This window comes from Convolutriloba macropyga, unplaced genomic scaffold, assembly GCF_964194025.1.
Source record: "Convolutriloba macropyga unplaced genomic scaffold, txConMacr16.3 SCAFFOLD_5195, whole genome shotgun sequence".
In the NCBI taxonomy this organism is placed as follows: Eukaryota; Metazoa; Xenacoelomorpha; order Acoela; family Convolutidae; genus Convolutriloba; species Convolutriloba macropyga.
This window is the reverse complement of record NW_027451661.1, coordinates 1,687-16,504: the sequence shown is the minus strand read 5'-3', so window position 1 is coordinate 16,504 and position 14,818 is coordinate 1,687. Positions and strand designations below refer to the sequence as shown.

Below are 14,818 nucleotides of genomic sequence, written 5' to 3'. Positions count from 1 at the left end.
GACTGACATGGCCATCGCCTGCCGCAGCTCGTCCAGCAGCGCCGTGGACACAACCCATTTCCTCGAAGCCGCGGCAGTCTGCAGGATGAAAGCACCTGGCAGAAGCACCAAGCCTGAGACTTCAGATGCCACCTGCTGCCGTCGTCTGCAAACAATTCTGCAGATCTCACGGGAAAGGAAAACGCAGCTGTTGGGGTCTCACCAGTGTCGTAGCAGGAAACCCTGAAGCTATCCCTCCGCTGGTGCGAGGCCCCGTCACAGTAGCCGTGGTCCTTGGCGGCAATCAGGAGCTCTCCGCGAAGGAAAGGACTCGTCTTCAGCACAGACCAGCACTTGCACTCCTCCCAGCCAGGGACGAAAACCACGAACGACAGAGCAGCGGACGCGCCCTCAGCGGCGGTCAGCAACGAGACGAGGCGATCCGCCATGGCGTCCATTATGCACGGCACAAACGGGGGATTGACCTGCCGGGGCCGGAAGCACACTCAGCACTCGCAGCGTCACCAGCTCCACCATCATCCCCCGTCGAGAGGGTGACCGTCTCGTTGACAGCCGATCAGAGAGACGGTAGCGAGTGGCACCTGATAGCTTCCCGTCGATGGCGCAAAGCCCCAGAAGCTCCCCTGAGATCCAAATGGGCAGTCCACGTCTGGGAATGCAGAACAGAATCTTCCCAGGAAGGTGTTCAACGGCGACGCAAAGCACTCCAAGGCAACCCCAAGCTGCTCTGTCAGAAGCCGGAAGACCTGAGGAGAAATGGGCGAGAATATCAGTGCCGGGTCAGCCCTGCCAAGAAGGACTCAAGCACGGAATGATTGCTGCCAATGTAGGCCATCCGCTGTACCTGGGGCCCTGCCGCAGCTTGGAAGCCGTGCCCCTGAAGAATGCAATTGTTGTTTTCATCTCAGTGAGCGCCAGAGGTGTTTGTACGCCACGGCATCGGACCATGGGCTTGAGGTGCCTTCCGGACGCTGCAACTCTGAGCCCATGCCAGGAGCTCCAGACCGGCAGGTGTGCTGTGCTCACCTGGATTGTCTTGTACCTCAAGAGCAGAGCGAAGAGACGATCGGTGAATGCACACTGAGGGCTCTCCTGACCTGCCTGCGGTGGCAGCAGCAGCAGCAGCAGCAGCATGGGCACCACACATGACTGGACAAGCAGGGTTAAACACAATGGCAAATCCGGCAAGCGGTTGGGCGACACCGCAACATGGGAGGAGAGGTCGGAGCGGTCTGCCCATCGGCACCTCAAGCAGTGCGTGCTGCCCATCAGCAAGCGGTAGGTTTTGCTGATACAGAAGCTGCAGCTTTGTCAGTGCACTGCCTGTTAGCTTCACGAATTGACCGCGGCAATGGAGGTCCATGGAGTGTTTGTGCACTGTCAGGATGGGGAGCTCTGACTTTGGCATCGGGGGCCTCCCTGACGCTAACTTGTGCTTCAATGCCGCCACCTGGCCAGGCAACATGCAGCAGCATGAGACAGAGCTCTGAGACCTAGGCACCGAGGCAGCGTCGCAGGCAGCTCTGGTCTGTGGCGTGTGATGCACCTCGAGAGCTGCCTTGTGGGACTCGTTTGCCAGAGACTGAGCGACGCCCTTTGCAGAGTCCTCGCTGATGCCTGCTCGCTCCTGCCGCGAAGTGTGCAGTGTGTGTTACATGGTACCAATCCCAGCTCCTGCTGTATGCCATCCACCCAGACCCGGTGCGAATGCGAACAGATCCTCTCTCCCCTACCACAGCACATCTGCTGCTTACCAAATCCGCCGTGAGGCCCGGCTCCACTGCTGTGCAGCTCCAATCCTTCCCGAGGCAGGGAATCAGAGGGTCCGACGGCTGCTGCTGTGCGGCACCCTTCTTCTTCTTCCTCTTGTTGCCGCTGCTCTGCTTGTCACGGCCCGCAGTGTCCGTGGATCTCATATCCTCTCGCCACTTCATGGCAAACCGCCATTTCTCAAATGCAAGCTTTGGTGGCACTTCGATGCCCGCCTCCTTGCACAGATCCTTGCATGCAGCACAGCACGATGGGAGTGCCCCACTAAGTCTAGTCCAGCTCCCTTTCCCTTCGTGCCCCTCATGTCACCCCCCCTTTTTCCGTGTGAAGCAGGCTTAGGCCACAAACCGGGAACGTGCACAACCTGAAACTTGCGTCGCAGTCGTGTGAGTGCATGAGCTCTCTCCAGCTCCAACTCCACGGCTGCGGCGGAGCTCAGGCCACCCGGGGGCATTTTCGTCCTTGGGACTGGAGGCAGCCACCTGTGAGATGCATGACGTGTCACGGCTTCCACTGTCAATGACAGCGTGCTAGTCTGCATCACCAGGGAGTCAGCTACAGCATCTGCTGGGAGCGGGGCCGGCAAGAGCAAGAGTATATTCCCAATACTGCAGGCATGAGGGGCAGGGGAACTGCCACACTTTGGAGACTTAGGTTGGAATGCCCAGAGCTGCTCGGTCGCCATCCTGCCCGGTAGCCTTGCCGCTTGCTCGCCCAGGCCCGTGGCGTTTGCATCAGTGGTGATGTGCTGTTTGTACAGCGTCTTGGCGATCTTAGCGGGCTTTTTCTTCCGCCTCTTCTGCTTTGTAGCCAAAGGCTATCGTTGGGGGGTGAAGGCTCTCATCAGCCAAGGTTCACCTTTCGGGTTTGCATTTGCCAGCAGGGGTCCGCACGCAATGGAGGCAGTGGTTGCAGGGGCACGGAACACACAAATGATGTTGCCAGTGGGACTCAGGGGCCCCTGTCACACCCCTGACATTGATCGCCGTCCACTCAGGCTTACCTGTTCTCCTCTTTGTGTTGATGTGTCAGTGGAGTTGGCGGGAAGATGACTCATCTCCATGTTCGGTACAAGGGACCTGCACCCTGCATACAATTCGCGTTGCCGCACCAACCCGAAGCGTGTTCTCAGAATCTTCGAACAGGAGTTCGCTGTACTCAGGCGTGCGATTGCCTGGCAGGTGTTGCGTTTGGCATGGAAATCGGGTGACCGGACCTGGACCGGACGCCGGCCGGACGGTTTTAAAAAAATGTCCTAGTGCAAAGGTAGGGTACTCGTACTCGTACCCTGCTCGTACCATGTTTGGAAATCACAGTCAACCAGGAGACGGCACGTGTCGCGAAACGGGGAGAGTTGCCGAGATGGATCGAGTCAAAGCGGGCCGGGCGTCTTAACCATCGCTTCCCCGGATGACACCCTCAAAAAAACCCCCGAGAGCCTCCAGCCCCGGCCGGGCCGCAATAAAATTGAAGGAAAGAGCTTGCACTCCAAAGAATCTTATCGTATAAGAATTTCCGCATCGCGGTCGGCAACAAGCTCACGCACGCTGGACAGAGAGGGAGAGGTAGCGCGCTCGGGGTCGAACTCGACCCATGCCTGAGACGCTGACGGACCCTTGCTAATCTGCACGGACACTGTGAGGCGTGGCCCGTTGTGTGGGGTCCACTGAAGAGTTGATATGGAAATCTAGCAGGCTTGCATGCCATTCGCCACAGCTGACTATCCCGGGGCTGTTCAGTAGACCCCACGGTCAAGTGGGCGCCTGTCAGCCTTGCTGCGTTGCTACAGCATGAGGGAGAGGCACTGCGCAACGGACAAGTTAGACAGCTACTTGTACGGCACCCCGTCAGCTGGTAACGAGGTTGGCCCCGCTAGGCTTCCTTCTGGACCCTGCGCTGTATTGAAACCATGATCATGATTAAAACTGTCCACCACATAGGGCGATTGCCACTTACTTGACTGAGTTTGCGGTTTCACTCCGTCCAGACCTCGGCGGCAGAAAAAGCGATTGCCGGCATGGGCTCCTCCGACAACACAGCTGCTGTGCGCAGAGGAGACCTGTGTCGGAACCGGGAGGGAAGACAGGAGGAGCAATCTTGCTGCGACGGCAAGGCGCAGCAGGCCTCAGGTCCCAACACCTCTGACTGGACGTCAAATGCATCTGAGGACGTCGCCGAGACTTCCACTGATACGTACGAACAAGCGTCCCACAGCTCCTCAGCCATGACGTCTTTCCTGCCCGCTGACCCTGCCCGAGAGGCATGGCTGGCCAAGCAGCTCATGGCGACTTGTTTGGAGACGTCATCAAACTCCGACAGCGCTACCGAGTGCCACAGCCTGGGGACGTCCGCCAGCGCCAACATGCGGGGGGAGTCTGGGCCCAACCAATTTGTGTCAGAGGAGCCGTGTTGCTTCCAGCGCAGTCAACATGCGCACGGGGAAAGTGGTGGACAGGCAGATGAAAGCGTGGTGAATCACCTCTCACCAGGCGATTGGGCGGTTGGGCTTCGCTCCGGCTGCAACCGTATGGTGGTGAGCGGTTCCCCGGCGAGCGACAGCAGCAGCAGCCGCTGCCACAGCTTTGTGGAATGCCAAAGGAAGGCATGGCTCGAGATCACCTCAAGGATGCATGGGCAGGCAGATAAAAACACCCTGGATATTGGCCCTTCCGCTGAGAATGCAAGAGATCACAACCTGTCAGCAGAGCTCTCGGACGCTGAAGATGAAAAGGGGCGTCAGGGCAGTCCGCGTCAGACGGGCAGCGGCTGCGTCTCTGTTAAAAGCGACACCGCAGCCCAAAAAGTCCGGCCATCTGGGCGCAAGGTGGCAGATCACAGGGGTGGGGAAGCTCTGGGCAGCCCAGCCCTCCGTGGCTGTGCCGGCAACAGCAGACTGGGCGTTATGGGGCCGGATGCCGTAGAGCCGAGGACAAATCCCCGGACAAAGACTACTGCGTCCTTCAAGATGGAAGGCACTCGTGCATCTCCGGCGACCCCGCAGACACGCAATAGCCTAAGATCTCAGGCATACGCCCCACCATAAGACACAACTGCCAAATGTTCCATACACTGTCCGTTCTAAGATTTGGAAATTTGGTTGAATGCATTTGTTTCCGACCCCTGCGTTCTCTCCCCTGTGGACGTGCAGGAATTGACTGTGTGTGTGTGTGTCCCTGCAGGCGGAGGAAGACCGAGGGCAGGCCTCCACTGTGTCTGCCAGAGCAACGCCTGTCGTCAGAACCTCATGCCGGCTTCGAGGGGAGAGTCCTTCATCTCAGAAAGGCGCTGCCCCTCAGATGGAGCGCCAATGCCAGCCTCAAAGCTCTCCCCACGAAGAATGCAGAACACGCACGATCTGTACAAAGCTGCCAGAATCAAAGGCAAAGACCCCGAAATCTGCGCAAAGGTGAGCCACGCCTGGAGATGCATTTAGACAGTAATGGATGCCGTCATAACCACCTGCAGCACCTGAGCCGTCCGAGAGAACTGCGATCCGAATACTGCATACCAAGGACACGGTGTGCGCCGAAACTGTGTCACTGCAGGAAGATGAGGGCAAGCACGCAGCTGCTCCTCGAATTGCGTTCCTCCCATGCAAAGCTGATGCTGGGCCACCAACTTTATGGCGACGGAGAGGGCCAGAAGATTAAGCAGCGTGCGGGAAGGGATGAGCCAAGCGAGAAAAAAGAGCCTGCGAGCGGCGCCCCCCGGCCTTCGCCGCCCCCTCGTGCCTCAGCTCAAAGCCTGAGTGACTCTATTCCGGTGCTAGTGCGCTGCACCTCACCGCGGCTTCTGTCTGACACGGCTGAGCAGCGGCACGCCACAAGGGTTGCTGTTAGCCCGGAGACAACGGTAAGTGTGACAGACGAATCTCGGGCGCAGAACAACCTCCCCTTCACGGGGGAACAGCTTCCATGCCGCCCCGGGCCCAGCACCCCGCCATCGTCTTGCATGCCTGCCTCACGCCATGCTCGGACTCGCCAGATGATAGCGGGATTGCAGTACTCACCAGTGTCACTGCGCTCATCCCTGCATTCTCTGCACCGCAGGCGCCGCAAAGGAGAAACGATCCACCAAGAAAGGATGGCACCGAGTCCTTCGCCATGCCCACCGAGGCAAAACAGGGCGAGGCAGCGCTGACCGCCAAACGCATTCGCGAGAAGTACCCCCATTTGTTCTCGGGTCAGAGTGCCCTCGAGATGGCTCTGGACGTGCCTGCTGTCCCCATGCCCCGCTCAGATCCTCCACTCATGGGCCAAGACAATGTTGCAGCCCTTGGGCGTGATGGCGAGAACAAGCCCTCTCCTGCAGCTCCACAACGTCTCAGCCCCGTTCGGACGTCGGCTTCTCCACACGCGCCCCCGAATGCCACCAGTCCATCAGCCCTGAATCCCATGGCAGAATGGAACGCTGCCCTGGATGAGTTGTCGGACTCGTTGTCTGGACTCTTGAACCAGTTGCCTCCGGCCCCCAGGCAGCCTGGTACCACTCTGCCCCGCGCCAGACTGAGCAGACGGTCACCTGGCAGACAGGACGTACTCTCAGACGGCCATCCAGCTGGGCAGCATGCCCGGGTTGTCACGCCCGGTGCCAAGGTCGTGTCTCCAGGGGCCCGAGCCCCACATGCAGCAGACTCTTTGCGATGTGCTGATGCAGTGCCTCTGCGCTCCGCCCACCGTCCCGACGTCTGCCGTCCACTCTGGGCTGAGCACTCTTGGCGCCACGGTTCAGTTTCTTGCCCTGCTACTCCTGGGGTGCCCCTCCAGGACCCGCTGCAGCACCCTACTCTCTCCGGTCACCCCACTGCCTGCTGTTGTAGTCCCACGACCACGCCAGTCCCCTGGACAGAGAGACTGGCACGCCCTCTCCGTTTCAGTGGATCCCCTGCGACAGGAACTCGCGAACTCTCCAGGATACATGGATTTACCACCACATCCCACGATTCCTGTGCAGCCGCCACCGGCATTGGGACTGCCATGGCAGGAGCCCGAGGCCCCCTTGTCTACGGATATTGTGGCACAGGAGCCAACCTTCAACCCGAGGTTCCATCACAGGATAGAGCGTCTGTGCAATGGCCCACTCACGTCCCTCAGTACAGCAGCCTCCCCTCTGCTTCCGTGTCAGGGTACCCTCTGCCAGGCGAGAGCCACACGGGTCACAGGCACATGCCACTGCCCGCTACAATATGCGGACACGAGCTGCCAGTTTTTCAGCATTCTCCCAGGGCCCCGGCTGTCGACTATGCCGATGCGGCAGACGGGCTTCTGCCTGACTATCGCATGCCGCTGGTGGCTCAACAAGCAGAGATGATGCCACAGGTCCTTTACCCGGTTCTGTACCAGTGAGTGTAGGCTTGTATGGCCGCTACAAGAGTACGTTGAAGTGTTGCTGCAACAGTGGAGACAGCTGGACATGTTGTATTCGATCAGCCGTGCCTGTGACCACAACTTGTTGGCAAGAGTGCTATAGACTGTTTTAGATAGTTGCAGTGGCTGTGAGCATAAGCAGCTTGAAATTGTTCTTACAGTAGAAAGAGGGGGATAGGGTTTTCAGAACAACAGGTGGATGCCTGGTCTTTGTCCCCACTCACTCTTGCCCGGTTCCATCATGATCCAACATTTCAAGGCTGCGCGGGGCTGCTCCCCCGACATCCCAGTCGTCATCGAGAATTGCCATTTCGCGTGCGCCAGCCTCGCGAGAGCTCGACCTCCTGTTCTGCCAGCAACAGCTGCAAGCGGCGCGACTCGTTGCGAGCCTCTGCCTCCGCCCGCGCCATTTCCTCTAGACGGCTGGTGATACCGGGTGAAACAGTATCAGGCAAATGTCGTCCCAGTGGCTCGGATGCGCGGCTTGTGTTGACATCACGCTGGGAGACGCCACCACCACTTCGCATGCCGGAGTCGTTGAGGCTTCCCGAGGCAGAGAAGTGGTCTTCCATTGGCAGGGACTCCTCAAGGTTGCGCTGCATCTCGGTCCTGAAAGCCTCCAACCTGCGGCTGCGAGCCTCCTCTGCTGCTTGCTGCTCCCGGCGGGCTTCCAAGGTGGCAGACGTCGCACGGGCGGCAGCCTCTGCCCTTGATGCTTGATCATGGGCGCCCCGAAGGGACTCACGGTCAACCTGTAAGGCCATCCGCTCAGCTGCCAGCCGGGCCTCCGCCTTGTGAATGTCCTCCTCTCGCCTGAGGTTGGTTCAGGGACAGTGCCCGGCCGCGTCCTCAGTCAGGCAAATGCTTTCAATACTGCTTGTATGGAGCATGCAACACACCCTTATGTGTCGAGGGTGTAAGACTACCGGGAAAGAGAGGCAAGCCAACGGCCATGGACACAGGGGCACATGTCCTGGTCGACGGGCGAGGGGCATTGGAAGGCAGCAGAGATAGGGGCCGAGCCTGACAGGAAGGGGTAAGGGGGGGGGGGGGGGGGGGGGCTAGGGCTGGCCCAGGGAGGGGATGGACACTCACCGCAACAGCTGTTCCTTTAGCGCTTCTACAGAGCCCGCTGACTGCTCCTGTCTGTCCCTGAGAGATGCACGGTCTTCGCGCAGCACGGCCTGCGCCTCCTCCAGGGCTCGCTTCTCCCTATCCACGGAGCGCAGACGCCACTCGCACTCCATTTCCGTCTCCCTCAGCCTCGACTCTGCCTTCTCCTCCATGGCGGCGATCCGCCTCTCCGCCTCTGCTATCTTGCCACGCTCTTCCTCAAGTCTCCTGTTGGCCTTGTCGGCCTGAGGGGTGCAGAGTCACAAGTCATGACTTGGTTGGCGGCGACAAGCGGAAAGGAGCTGTGATGCAGCGATAAGGCAGCGAAATCGGGCTTACCTGGGCTTTCGCAGCTTCACCGTCCTCTGCGGCATGCCTCATTGCAGTCTGCAATTCGCTCTCTGCTACCCGCAGCTTCTCTTCCCAGTCAGCCAGCTCAGACTCCACCGCCTGCAGCTGCTGCTCGCGCTCATCGAGCACCTCGAGGCGGTTCAGCCCCCGAGACACCTCCGCCAGCCCTTGCTCGAGCTTGGCAGCCTCTTGCAGCTGGGAAACCTCTTGCGACTCGACGTCCTTCAGTCTCCTTTGAAGCTCCGCCTCCTTTTTGCGTAGCTCCTCTTGCATGGCTGACAGATCAGAGAGTTCCCTCTGGCCAACCTCCAAATCTCGTTCCCGCTTGGACAGTGCCTGCTGGACTTCCCCAATCTTTGTCTCCTGCTCTCGAAGTGACCTTTCCCTGTCATCAACAGATCGTTGCCTTTGTTCAAGCCTGCGGAGCAATCGCTGCTGTTAGATTCGAAGCCGGGAGGCGTGAATGGATGAAACGTAAAAGAGTGCCACTTTTTTTTTTTTGGGGGGGGGGGGGGGGGGGGGGGAGGACCCTCACTTTCTCTCAGCCTCCCTGACACTAGACTCTCGCGCCTCTGCAGCTCGGCGGGTCCTCTCTGCCCCGAGTGAGACCTCCTTGGCGTGCTGCAGCTCCTCCCGTGCGGAACGCAAAGCAGCCTCCGCTGCCTTGTCCTTGGACGCTACCTGGCCCTCCTGGTCCACGAGCTCCCGTTGAGCTGCATCAATGGAATCCTGAAGCTGACGGTACTCATCATCGCGGGCATCCAGGTGCTGGCGGCGCTGTTTCAGCTGCTGAGCCTTATCAGCAAGGGCCGCATCTCGTTCCTCAGCCTCCTTGGAGCGAGCATCTAGATCCTTCAGCTTCTCCTCTAGGACCTTGAGCTCTGACCGCCGCTCGTCTAGGTGGGTGGTGATGACAGCCTGCCGGCCGGCCTGGGATAGGGAGAAACGAAGCAGGGATCATGTACAGTAGTACGTGGGCACAATCATAAGCCGGTTTGAGGGGGGATTCAGAAACGAAATGGAGAGTGACGCGGTAGATCCAACCTCACCTCCATTTCGAGAGAGACTGCCCATCTCTGCAGAGATGTCTCCCGCTCCAAAAGTGCTGTGCGCACGTTCTCGAGGCTGTCTGCAGCTTCCGCCACCGTGTCATAGTTGACGATTGAGTCCAACATCCGTCCAGACGAGGAGGTGATGCCCTCCATGGCAGCGGTCTCCGCATCTTGCGAGAGCAGTGCCAGGTGTGCAGGGTTCCTCTGATGGGATCGCAGGTGCACTCAAAGTCAGTTGCACACCTGCTATAAAATCATGTGACTGACTGCCATCATGCATGCAGTGGCAGGTGACATCGAAAATCTAGCCATTACCATGCAACCCTGACAGGGATTCAACCGTATGGCAGGATGCTGTGTGGCCTCACCTTAACAAGCTCGTTCTTGGACGCTATCGCTTGGGCCCGCACGGCCTTCCAACTGTCCTGAAGCTTTGCCTCACGGGCCTCCAGCGCAGCCTAACAGGCCACCAAGCACTTCATCAGTTTACTTCACCACGCGGCCAGGTCGCATCCTGTGGGTTGAAGTGCCGGCACAAATCTGGGGCCAGCTTGAGGACACTCCGGCACCAACTTCTTACCTCTGCTCGTGCTACTGCCTTCCGAGCAGCTTCGGCCTTGCTCCTCTCGGCCTTGGCTGACTTGGAAGCCTTTTCTGATGTCTGCTGGGCGCTGCGTGAGGTAGCAATGAGCTCCTGCACAGTACCGAAACCAGTGAGCCGCTACCAGTGTATCAACTGCCGGGTGTTCAGATGGCAGATCAATCTATGCTCACCCACCTGCAATGCCGCCTCTTCCTTGGCTCGATGCTTCTCCCACGCAACTGCGGCCTCCACGGTCGCTTCGGCGTCTTTCTTCACCTCTGCAGACTTCTTCTCAGCTGCTCGGACCTGAAATCGAGCCCATCACCGAAGCCATGTTGGTTACAGCCACTATGGCATTGATTTGATGGTTATGACGGGATCCCGATGCAACGCGGTAGAGAGGAAGGAAGAAGGGGGGGGGGGGGGGGGGGGGGGGTCCCCACCGCGTCCTGCCGCTTTGCCAACTCGTCCTTTCGCTGCTCAACCTCCTGCTCTGTTGCCTGCAGCTCATCAGCCTTGCGTTTGGCAGCTTTCTCCCGCGACGCGACAGCCAGCGCTCTTTCTACCACCTCCTGCTGCTCACGTTCAAGCTCCCTTGAAAGCCCCTCCGAAAGCTGCAAAGCGCCGGCAGGTAGAGGTGTCAGTGTCCTTCTGATCAGGAGGCGAAAATTTACACTTTTAAAGGCCAAAAACGCGCCTTATCTTGCTCAGCCTCGAGCTCCTGTCCTCTTCCCTTCAGCTGGGACAGAGACACATCGAGCTGAGCCTTCTCTTCATCAAGTTTGTCGGCCTGCAAGTCACACGCGGGTATGAGACACAGCTGCACACAGTGGGCATCGCGGGCGCCGGTACGACCATTTGTGTGGTGACTACATAGGGATGCGGAGGAGGGAAGGGCAGCCCACCTTGACTGCGATGCTCTCCTCCGATGCCTGTAATTTGAATTGCTGCTCACGCACCTCTCGCTCGCGCCTGTCAAGCTCCTGCAGCAGGAAATCACAACAACGTCCGTCATTCTCTACCTATCGACTGTGGGAACATGACTGTGTCCTGTCATCTCAACAGGCGTGAAGCAGGGGCCCATCTCCCGGCCCGACCAAAGCAGTAAGAAAAAAAAACCGCCCACTGAGGCCGGGATACGCATAGGATGGAGACAGCAAGTCCGGACAGTGTCACTATTCAGAGACAGAAACTTGAGAAATTGCATGGTGTTGTGAGCTGTCCACAAGACAGGCAGCAATCTAAAAGTCCGAAGGGGAATGAACGGAGCGTTTCTTCCCTCATGCCTCTCCCGAGGTCGTGTTTGTTTGTCGGACGGTTTCAGTGGTGGCGGCGAGTGTGCCTGTCAGCAGGAAGGGGCGGGGGGCGGTGTGTCTCCCACGGTGTCACGACACCGCGCCACGAACCTCAGAACGAACATCGAGCTTCTTCTGCCGCACATCCATTTGGCGAAATCTGAGAGCTCAGTCTCATGGCTGTCCAAAGATTGGGTGCGTTTCTCCAGGCGCGACTCCCAGTCTGGGAAAAAACACCACGCACAGACATGTGACCGGGTCAAACGCAGCGACGTGCTTGGACTTAGGGCGACCCGGGCCTGCATTGAGCATGACAACAACTCGTGGGCAATGCAAAATGCCCCCACACGCACCTGCCAGCAGGGCATCGCGGTCAGACAGCTGTTTGAGCATGTCGGATTTCAGCTGGGCCTGCAGCCACGGCAACGACTCAGCATGTGGGGCAGCCAAAACGGAACGGGGGGGGGGGGGGGGGGGGGGGGGGGGCTGTCTGCCGAGATGGTAGGAGGGCGCCATTTACAGGGCATGGCTTTGCTCACCCGATACGAGGAGATGCTGTCCTCCTGCTCCTTTACAGCTTTGGACCTCTGCTCCAGGTCCTCCTTCTCGGCCTTCAGCGCAATGGCAGTTTCATGGGCGTTTGCCACGTCCTGCAACAGCTTCTGCCGCATCTGCACGGCGGAGGGCTTGCAAGTCAGCACCAGGTCCGGGAGAGGCCAGCATCAGCACTGCCGCCACATGGCTAAAATGAAAAACCTCAGGCGGCACTTACGGCGTCGGACTCCACTTCCTTCTTGAAAAGCTCCTCCTTCATGGCTTTCAGACGTATGTCCTCGGCTTCCCTCTCTGCCTGCAGTACAGACACCAGGCCCAGGCATGACGCTGCCACTTGTCTAGTTGCACTGGTGAAAGCTCTCCGTTTAGAGACGGGGGGGGGGGGGGGGGGGGGGGTGTCTCACACCTTTTTCTTCAAGCCCAGGGCTTCTGCCTCAGAAGATGCCTTCTGAACGAGCTGCTGCTGCATGTTGACCATCTCCGTCCTCTCGTCCAACTCAGCCATGCTCCGCTTCCTCTCGGCCTCCCAGGCGTCCCGCTCCTCCTCAATCGACTGTTCCAGAGCCTGCCAAAACAGGCCAGCATGCAATCGCGCCGTCAGGACAAGACCATTACCGCCGCTCTTCCTAGAATCGATGGCATTCAACAGAGCGCACGACACAGATCTTTGCTCCTGGGGAAAGCACCTTGCGCTCCCTCTCAAGATCAGCCATGGCTGCCTCCTGCTGTTTGCGCCATTCGTCACGGTCACGGCCAAACGCTGACAGGTCAGAGACTGCGCCATCGTACTCCTCCCGCAGCCGCCTCACCCTCCTCCCTGCCAGTCTGCACACCACCATCACATCGCGATTCTCAGCTGGAGCGCTGCACCCGGTCACACGCTGTGGCTCTGCTTGGACGCTCACCGTGCCCAGAGAGATGTAACACTTCGATTTTACCTGGATAGCAACCTCAGTTGCCTTCTCTGCCTCCTTGGTTCGGGATAGATTGTACTCTGCCGCCTCTGTCTCCTGTGGACCGGGAGATAGAAACTCAGCAGCTCAGTGGCAGGTCCCCTCCTCCGACCCAGGGGCACATTTCATGTCGATGAGGATTGCCACAGAGCGAAGAAATCAGCACGAAAACCAACAAATCGAACGAAAGCGTGAACATGAGCCACACCTTGAGGATCTTTGCAAGACGCCCCTGCGCGCTCTGCTCCTCTTCCTCCACAGATCGAAGCTCTCGGACCGCAGACGAGACCGCCGCTTCCAGCTTCTTCAAGTCGCCCAGAATGAGCTCTCGCTCGTTCTCTGACTTTGCTGCATCGCGGCGTTTCAGCTGCCAGCACAAAAGAACACGACACCACGCATCAGACGCCTGTCTTCGAGAGTGGTGGTGGGCAAGCGGACATCAAGAAACAGGACAAGTGGGCCACGGGTTTATTCGTTGGTCACCTCCTCTATGCGCAGCATCTCTTCCTCAATCAGCTTTTCACGTTCCTGCAGCTTCGCCTCCCTTTGCTGCATTTCCTCCTCGAGCTCGCCCCTGTCATGCTGCAGCTTCAGCCTCGAATCCTTCAGCTTGTTGCTCTCCTCCTGGCGGACCGAGGCAGCGTTCCACGCTTTGAAAATCCTTGAGAACCGCCGAACAGCAGACAGAGAACCAATTGGAGCACAAATATTTTTCTCCAGGGGGGGGCCGCGGGGGGGGGGGGGGGGGGGGGGAGGGGGGAGGGGGGGGGGGGCTGCATACCCGGTGACCCTGCAGCAGGGCATCGGCCTCAGCCCTGGCAGTTTCCAGGGCCTGCTCGCGCAGCTGCTGGCTTGCTCTCTGCTCTGCGAGAGCCTGCTCTTGCTGGAGAATCGACCGCTCCTGTCAGGCACACAACCCAGTTGAGCTCACAGAGGCATGGCAAGACTGCACCCACCCGCGGGGTGGAGCTGCTGCCAAAACTCCTCCAAGCGCAGGCACATGGTTGGTCCTCTGGGGGCATCGCCGTTCTCTTCACCTTGGCTTCCAGCTTGGTCACAGAGCTCTCCAACTCCCTCACCCGCTGCTCCCGCTGGCTCAGCTCTGCAACCTAGCAACACACAGCGATGGCCATTCTCTGAGCCCGCAGCACAGGGTGGAGTCATGGCGGATCGCAAGGGGCTGGCTGCACGGTAGGTCCGAGCCGTCGGCCCAGTCACCTTTGCCTGGTACTGCTGCTCGCGATCGGCCAGCTGCCCCTCCTTGGCGGACAGGTTCTGCTGCCTCCTGCTCTAACTTGCGGGCCCTCTGCGTGAGAGTCTGGCTCATCTGCTGGGCTGAGGCCCGCTCCCTCTCGATCGATTCCTGGGCGGCCTGACGGAGAACAGCAACCGGGGGCATACCTCAGAGGAGACCTGTCGCAACCCGCCTGCTTTGGCCGGCCCTACCCCGTATACCATTGGCATGGGTTCGCAGCCATTCACGCCCATGAGCCGCGCAGCTTCCAATGTCTGCCTATGCACATGATGGCGGCGCCCCAGGCAGGGGTGTCCCCCAACCTTTCGAGTCGCTTCCAACGAGTTCTTAACAGCTTGCCTCTCGGCTTCCAACGCCTCCCTAGCAATAGCCCGCTCCCGCTCCAACCTCTGCGCCTCTTCTTTCCTAGACCTGCCATGCACAAACACAAGGCAGGTGAGTTGCACAGAACAGCCGCCTGCATCCTTGGCAGAGCTGTGCCTGTGCACACGGGGAGCGCAGCCGGGGCTCGAGACAAACAAGGGC

The 14,818-nt window shown here is 59.3% G+C and overlaps 2 protein-coding genes across 2 annotated transcripts; both read right to left on the bottom strand.

Moving 5' to 3' along the window:
* Positions 1-515: 515 nt before the first annotated feature.
* LOC142356883 (uncharacterized) lies at positions 516-3,071 on the bottom strand. The gene is made up of 9 exons (XM_075408650.1): positions 2,886-3,071; positions 2,412-2,587; positions 2,135-2,252; positions 1,755-2,000; positions 1,547-1,627; positions 1,247-1,450; positions 1,027-1,101; positions 845-877; positions 516-746 (listed from the first exon to the last, which is right to left on the bottom strand). The coding sequence occupies exons 1-9, from the start codon at positions 3,069-3,071 to the stop codon at positions 516-518; spliced, it is 1,350 nt and encodes a 449-aa protein (XP_075264765.1).
* Positions 3,072-7,429: 4,358 nt separating this feature from the next.
* LOC142356882 (uncharacterized) lies at positions 7,430-11,708 on the bottom strand. Its single transcript, XM_075408649.1, has 12 exons — positions 11,642-11,708; positions 11,141-11,218; positions 10,933-11,025; positions 10,679-10,849; positions 10,431-10,541; positions 10,233-10,346; positions 10,021-10,110; positions 9,650-9,856; positions 9,136-9,530; positions 8,589-9,018; positions 8,232-8,494; positions 7,430-7,949 (listed from the first exon to the last, which is right to left on the bottom strand). The coding sequence occupies exons 1-12, from the start codon at positions 11,678-11,680 to the stop codon at positions 7,430-7,432; spliced, it is 2,511 nt and encodes an 836-aa protein (XP_075264764.1). The 5' UTR covers positions 11,681-11,708.
* Positions 11,709-14,818: the final 3,110 nt, after the last annotated feature.

Excerpts from the sequence above, each read along its gene's own strand:
- LOC142356882 (XM_075408649.1), bottom strand. The coding sequence starts at position 11,680 with ATGGATGTGCGGCAGAAGAAGCTCGATGTTCGTTCTGAG. Across the intron at positions 10,850-10,932 it reads TCGAGGCTGAGCAAGATAAG|CTTTCGGAGGGGCTTTCAAG; the intron begins GCGCGTTTTTGG and ends GGCGCTTTGCAG. Across the intron at positions 7,950-8,231 it reads CTAAAGGAACAGCTGTTGCG|GCGAGAGGAGGACATTCACA; the intron begins GTGAGTGTCCAT and ends AACCAACCTCAG.
- LOC142356883 (XM_075408650.1), bottom strand. The coding sequence starts at position 3,071 with ATGGTACGAGCAGGGTACGAGTACGAGTACCCTACCTTTGCACTAGGA. Across the intron at positions 1,628-1,754 it reads CGGGCCTCACGGCGGATTTG|GAGCGAGCAGGCATCAGCGA; the intron begins GTAAGCAGCAGA and ends ACTTCGCGGCAG. Across the intron at positions 1,451-1,546 it reads CCCACAAGGCAGCTCTCGAG|GTGGCGGCATTGAAGCACAA; the intron begins GTGCATCACACG and ends TTGCCTGGCCAG.